We start from the raw sequence: 7,441 nt of genomic DNA on the forward strand, positions 1-7,441 counted from the left end.
AGGTAATGGAAGAGCCAATACTTCATTGCTACTATACGTTCAGAAGTATATTTACCTTATCGTCATTAATTTTTAGTGGACTATTTGAGCCACAAGACACATTTTCAGTTAAAGTGGTACAGATTCCAACTTTGTCACTAGATGATAACTTCAAAGATGTTCTTAATGTGACTAACTTCACAACCATCTCTTTCATCTGAATATAAATAAAAAATAAAAGGTGATTATAAAATTACAGCTGCTAAATGTCATACTAGTTCTTACGTACCTGGAAATAGTGTAGGTATAGCATCTGGCTTCAACCTGTTCTCCAAAAAATTTAGAAACATATTTTTTTCAAAATGTTTTCCACATAATTTAATATTTTTTTGAGATAGAATGTCAGCTGGCAGTTGACATTGCTCTAACCAAATTTTACATCTAAAAGTGTAATAAAAAAATGGTTTATTTATACTAAAAAACACAATTGACTTGGTTCTTGTTACATATTGTAGGTGCACTGCATAGTTTACTAGACTTAAAACATTTGGTATATTGTGCAATTGTGTAATATTATATTATATATTTAACAAGTACCATTGAATTGTTTGATAATTAACATCATTATAAATTATAATATAAAATACTTACCGAGCAGGATCTTTGGGAAAAGAAAAAAAACTAACAGATTCTTTTTGAATTTTCAGTTCTCCGCACGATTTCACAATGCATTTAAATGAATATCCACTCTTTCGGCTCGACATTGTTATATTATGTAGATATATACAAAATGTACAATATTATTCACAAAGGCACAGACCACAAGAGAACAGTTAAAAAGCAGTACGCAAAATAAAAAACGTGTAACAAATGCTCTTGCTAAGTTTTTTACTAACTTTAAATCATGAATTATGATACCTTATGATACATTGATACTGCAGTTGTTTACCTGATAACACTAAATTGATAAAATAACCAACGCCAACATGGCCGTCACGTTTTTGTTTACATTTAAAGTGTCCCTTCTGATTTAATCTATTCTGTGCCTATACTAACCTAACCTTTTTTTATAGAAATAAAACATTGTTGTATAACATAAAATTATGAGAATTACATTAGCAATAATCCAACAGCAATAGATAACATGCCCAATCGTGGTGTCTCCCAAACCCTTAACATTTACTAATATTCCAATATACAACAATATAATGATTGTATACAATAATTGCTATGTACTAATATAATATAATATTACATAACATAATATAATAATATAATATAGTTTGATATACTATAATATAATCTAAGAATAATGTACTATTATGCCCGCTTTTAAACCTACATAAAAATTAAGGGGAGACGGAGGAGATGTTTAAAAAAGTGTGAAAATATCTAAGGGAACACTTTGACCAGTATATGAACTTAACTATAGATACAGTGAATTGCGAAATAAAAACCCCCGATAACGATAATCAAAGGATTTGAACATGTGTTAGCATGTTTTTACAGAACACCAGCAAATAAACCATGCAAATATTACGATCCGTGAAAAAAAATAACACACCATCACATATATTATATATTTATATTATATAATATATACAATGTATATCGATGTGACGATGTATAATATGTAGATAAATCGTAAGATATTCTATTCTGTTATGTTTATAGAACCAAAATAATAAAATATTATAATATAATTAGGAATTTATAAAAATTATTTTTTATTTTAGGTATACTAAAGTACTAAACGAGTTATATTATAAATTATCAGTACTTAGTACATATATCATTATTTATTAGTACATTATTTCTTAGTAGCAGTTTCATTACGGTGACACGGATGCATATAGGTACACCATAGTATACCCCAATAATACAATACATGTACAATAGCTTTAGTTCAAAAATTTTTTATTTTAAATTATTTATAATTTAAAATTCATAAGTGCTGTATTTGTTTATGATTGACCAATTTACGAATATTGTCAAACTTAGATAATCATATTTTAATTTATATATTATATAATATTTTGTTAGCTTTAAACTGGTGCCGGCATAAAATATAGGTTTGGTCTGTCAACAAGTGAACAAAAAAACATACGTAGGTATATTACATACGCACACATATCCGCCTATGTTCACAAATTCATTATTGTTAAACACTGATTGTTTCCTTATGTTTTTTAAACCATCACACTGATCTAGTCTAATTACATATTATTTAATAAATATTTATTAGTTTACTACGATGTGTGTTTAATTTTTTGTGTTTCTGATGTAAAGCGTTGTACACTATTGGATGAACAATTATTAATGTAACAATGTCAATGTTAGATTAAAAATTTTAATAAATAATGCGTTATCAGATTAATTTTTGTCATTTGTATATTATAATGTATGTACTATGCTGTGTATCAAAGTGCCGCGGCTGATATTGTATGCAAAAACTGAACCCGCATTCACCCGATTGCTTTCGAACAATAATAAAATTGTCAGTAATGAGCAATAACTACAATTACTTTACACTATTATCCCTTAGTTTTTCGTTTGTGTATAATTTTAATCCTCGGGTCGGTCGACACTCGACGGCGATTATTTGATAAAGCGAATTTTGTATGGTTTTTTGGTTTTTTTATTCTTTTTACAATAGTTCTGAATAGAATACATACCTAATATTATAATATGGGCCGTATCGATGGGTACCAAGAGTGAAGTTATCCGACTTTTGGTTCGACCGTAATGATTTTTTTGTAATATCACGTAGTTGCGTGTATTTTGGATTTTGGGTTTTCATTCGATCACTACGAAACTCGAGATACTGGTCTTTTGATGTACGCAATGCCGGATTAAGCACCTATTGGGCCCCGGGGCTGAAATTTTATATGGGCCCTTTTGACAAAACATGTTTTACAAAGCCGCTCGCTACGCTCGCAGAACATTTTGTTAACTATTTTACAAATTCTCAATAGCATTATAAAATTATAAGATTAATAGGATTGTACAATTTATGTCTATCAAATTACCCATTTTAGTATGATAAAAGTAAATACAAATTTTCATAATAACTATTAAATGCATTAATAGTATACAACAAATATCAAACTTAAGTTAATAATATATAAAACAAAAACTATTTAATTAATTAAATTTTTTTTTTTTGCTTTACCTGAAGCCAACTCTTTTAGTACATCATTTAAGTCTAATGATTTTAACAAATCATTCTCAGAATATAAAATCATTTGTATATCTAAGTTTTCTTGTGTTTGACTAGTTCTATATTTATTTTTAATTCTAGTTAATTTAGAAAAAGCTCTCTCCGCAGAACAATTAGCAACAGGAATTGTAAAATATATTTTTAAAGTAGTAAATAAACAAGGAAATACCTCTTCGGCTCTTCGAGTGATTGATTACCAAACCAGGAAAATAATTTGGAAATGTCAGCTGGATCAAAAAAAGGTTGACAAAGCTTCCAGTATTCTTTAAATTGTACAAGTTCGTTCGGTAAAGTAATATCTACATCATTTTTATATTTTGAAATAAATATTAAACCGAAAAGGTCAAAAATATCTAACTAAATGAATATTATTAGTTCGTAGTCACTAGTTTCGTATTTGCAGTAGTAGTTTTATAAAATTATACTAGATCGTCTAGATTAATATATCATAAGCACTACGGGCTACTATAAATAACTTAAATGCATCGAGAATAGATATAAGAATATATACTCGTACAATACTAGAGCGCGAGCGATTTCCCGTATTCCACCAATACTGGCAATATTATCCACAGACTTGTAATTATTTTAATTATAATATGTCTTAGTGCGTGGTAAAATGCGTCTTTTCTACCATAGTGCTTTTGTAAATATTTACTAATTACTATTTAGTTATTTTTGTCGAGAAAAAAAATGGTTTTTAAAATATAGAAAAACTATTTTTTTAAATCACTGAAAATTGTGTATCGGCTTAAAATTGTTTGGGCCCCTTTCACTTGGGTATTCGAGAGGGCCCCGGGGCTACCGCCCCGGCTAGACCCTCCCCCTTAATCCGGCCTTGGATGTACGAGGATTCAAAAAGGGTCTATGGTCGAAGTACGCGTACGACCATTATTTCGCCCGTAATCGGAGTAGCTAAAAATTGAAAAACGCATTACGTGATTATTCGTATCACCAGACGTTTCCTAATGTAGTATACGTCTGTTTAACGTTTTAAGTAATAATTATTTTAAACTTTTTTTCGCATTGTATTCACTAATTTTGACGCATAACACTTTTTACTTGTCTACTGCCTAGTGCAACATTTATCAACCGGCAAGTGGCAACCCGGCACCCATCCCTTTAAAACTATCGAGTACCGGGCTATACATTTTAACCTGCATGAGTTATGATATTTTTTATAATGACGTGAAAAAAATAAAAACCGATTATTTTATCTCGTATAAAGTTGAAGTATTGGGTTCACACAATTTAGTAATAGATAATTGTTTACATCGACGGCGACATCAGTATTTCACACTAATACACTATAACAATAACAATAATAATGTTCTTATCGGTTTGTATAATCGAGTCAGCGGTAAGCCAACAGGGTTTTTACATAATATGCCACTCGCAGATGAATTATCCACACTGCACGAAAACCGAAAATATAAAATATATTATACGTTTATAATAACAATATAATATGCTACCATGCTACCTATATAAATAGGTAAATCTATATTAATTTGGTTTTTACTTATTTATGCATATTATATTATATATGGTTTTAAATGAATATTATAAATTTATAAATAACGAAATGGTATGGAACCATGCGAGTGACTTTGCAGGTATTACTTTTGATTTTCAATACCTATATTTCAAGTTTTGCATCCCATGAAAATGTGAAATGACGCCCCTCACAATTAACATTTATTTTGAATAGTCTCAATTAAAAGGTTTTATACATTGGACACTCGTCGTTCGAGTCGTATATTATTTTAGACAAATCGACTTTTTTTTTTTTAATAATATTATAGTCTATACATATTTGGTGTGAGTTAAAACATAATTCCACAACGCATCGTTCTTATCGCGATTATATTTTTGTCACATTAATCGCGGCCAATAACTTTGTATAAAATAAAAATTATGTTTAGAACCCTACCATTTTTTACCACACAACGTGTTAGACTGTGCTTATCTGACGTCATCGGATCATTGCCGCCGGCTGAAAAACCAGCGTATGTTTACATAATAATTATTTTGTACATTTCTTATCGGTTTATCGCTATTTTTGGTAATAAATAATAATTCATATTGTTTTAAACTTCGCAAAGACGAATTTTTCTCAAATACAATCATAAATACGTTAAAAATTAGTATCGAAATATGTGCTATAGGCGAGCCAAGAAATATACTTTTTAAGTATTATTTATTTCAAAATGTTAGGTGAGGCACCGCTTGCCTCACTTGCCTCACCCCCAAAACCACCACAGATTATCAAAAGCGATTATCGGTTATCTGGTATACGTTTTCATTGTACTGTTATACAATGTACTTATTGCTTATAGCCTTATTAGATATTATCGATTATGACCGTTATGAGTATCGTTAAATTGATATTTAATTTCATTTTGACTTCTGGTTTTTATTGTTGGGTATGATAAATTTGACTCCTTCCGGAACATTGCTAAAAAAATTAAAAACCAAGCGCGGGTATACGTTATACGGAATGCGCTCATTGGTCACCTGGGTCTTTCGCGCGCTAAGTACGATTACTTAAGAAGCCCGGTGGTTCTTGGAATTTATATTTTCGGGTAGCAAATTTTCCTGGCTTTCCGAATATCTATGTTAAGTCCGTCGACTCCTTCCGGAACATTGCTAAAAAAATTAAAAACCAAGCGCGGGTATACGTTATACGGAATGCGCTCATTGGTCACCTGGGTCTTTCGCGCGCTAAGTACGATTACTTATGAAGCCCGGTGGTTCTTGGAATACATATCGTCGGGTAGAGAATTTTCCTGGCTTTCCGAATATATATGTTAAGTCCGTCGACTCCTTCCGGAACATTGCTAAAAAAATTAAAAACCAAGCGCGGGTATACGTTATACGGAATGCGCTCATTGGTCACCTGGGTCTTTCGCGCGCTAAGTACGATTACTTAAGAAGCCCGGTGGTTCTTGGAATTTATATTTTCGGGTAGCAAATTTTCCTGGCTTTCCGAATATCTATGTTAAGTCCGTCGACTCCTTCCGGAACATTGCTAAAAAAATTAAAAACCAAGTGCGGGTATACGTTATGCGGCATGCGCTCATTGGTCACCTGGGTCTTTCGCGCGCTAAGTACGATTACTTAAGAAGCCCGGTGGTTCTTGGAATTTATATTTTCGGGTAGCAAATTTTCCTGGCTTTCCGAATATCTATGTTAAGTCCGTCGACTCCTTCCGGAACACGGTCAAAAAAAATAAAAACCACGTGCACGTCTACGTCAAGCGTCATACCGGCATTGTTCACCTGGCGCTTTCATGAGCTAAGTACTGCTACTTAAGAAGCCCGGTGGTTCTTGGAATTTATATTTTCGGGTAGACAATTTTCCTGGCTTTCCGAATATATATGTTAAGTCCGTCGACTCCTTCCGGAACATTGCTAAAAAATTAAAAACCAAGCGCGGGTATACGTTATACGGAATGCGCTCATTGGTTACCTGAGTCTTTCGCGCGCTAAGTACGATTACTTATGAGCCCGGTGGCTTCTGGATACATATCGTCGGGTAGAGAATTTTCCTGGCTTTCTCGAATATCTATGTTAAGTCCGTCGACTCCTTCCGGAACACGGTCAAAAAAAATAAAAACCACGTGCACGTCTACGTCAAGCGTCATACCGGCATTGTTCACCTGGCGCTTTCATGAGCTAAGTACTGCTACTTAAGAAGCCCGGTGGTTCTTGGAATTTATATTTTCGGGTAGACAATTTTCCTGGCTTTCCGAATATCTATGTTAAGTCCGTCGACTCCTTCCGGAACATTGCCAAAAAAATTAAAAACCAAGTGCGGGTATACGTTATGCGGCATGCGCTCATTGGTCACCTGGGTCTTTCGCGCGCTAAGTACGATTACTTAAGAAGCCCGGTGGTTCTTGGAATTTATATTTTCGGGTAGCAAATTTTCCTGGCTTTCCGAATATCTATGTTAAGTCCGTCGACTCCTTCCGGAACACGGTCAAAAAAAATAAAAACCACGTGCACGTCTACGTCAAGCGTCATACCGACATTGTTCACCTGGCGCTTTCATGAGCTATGTACTGCTACTTCAGAAGCCCGGTGGTTCTTGGAATTTATATTTTCGGGTAGACAATTTTCCTGGCTTTCCGAATATATATGTTAAGTCCGTCGACTCCTTCCGGAACATTGCCAAAAAAATTAAAAACCAAGTGCGGGTATACGTTATGCGGAATGCGCTCATTGGTCACCTGGGTCT

General features: G+C 33.0%; 1 protein-coding gene across 1 annotated transcript; it reads right to left on the reverse strand.

Annotated features, from left to right (window-relative positions):
- Positions 1–60: 60 nt before the first annotated feature.
- On the reverse strand, positions 61–1,005 carry LOC100572564 (52 kDa repressor of the inhibitor of the protein kinase-like). Its single transcript, XM_003241814.4, has 3 exons — positions 631–1,005; positions 269–420; positions 61–196 (listed from the first exon to the last, which is right to left on the reverse strand). The coding sequence occupies exons 1-3, from the start codon at positions 741–743 to the stop codon at positions 138–140; spliced, it is 324 nt and encodes a 107-aa protein (XP_003241862.1). The 5' UTR covers positions 744–1,005; the 3' UTR covers positions 61–137.
- Positions 1,006–7,441: the final 6,436 nt, after the last annotated feature.

The sequence above is a fragment of the Acyrthosiphon pisum genome, chromosome A2, assembly GCF_005508785.2.
Source record: "Acyrthosiphon pisum isolate AL4f chromosome A2, pea_aphid_22Mar2018_4r6ur, whole genome shotgun sequence".
Taxonomy (NCBI): Eukaryota; Metazoa; Arthropoda; class Insecta; order Hemiptera; family Aphididae; genus Acyrthosiphon; species Acyrthosiphon pisum.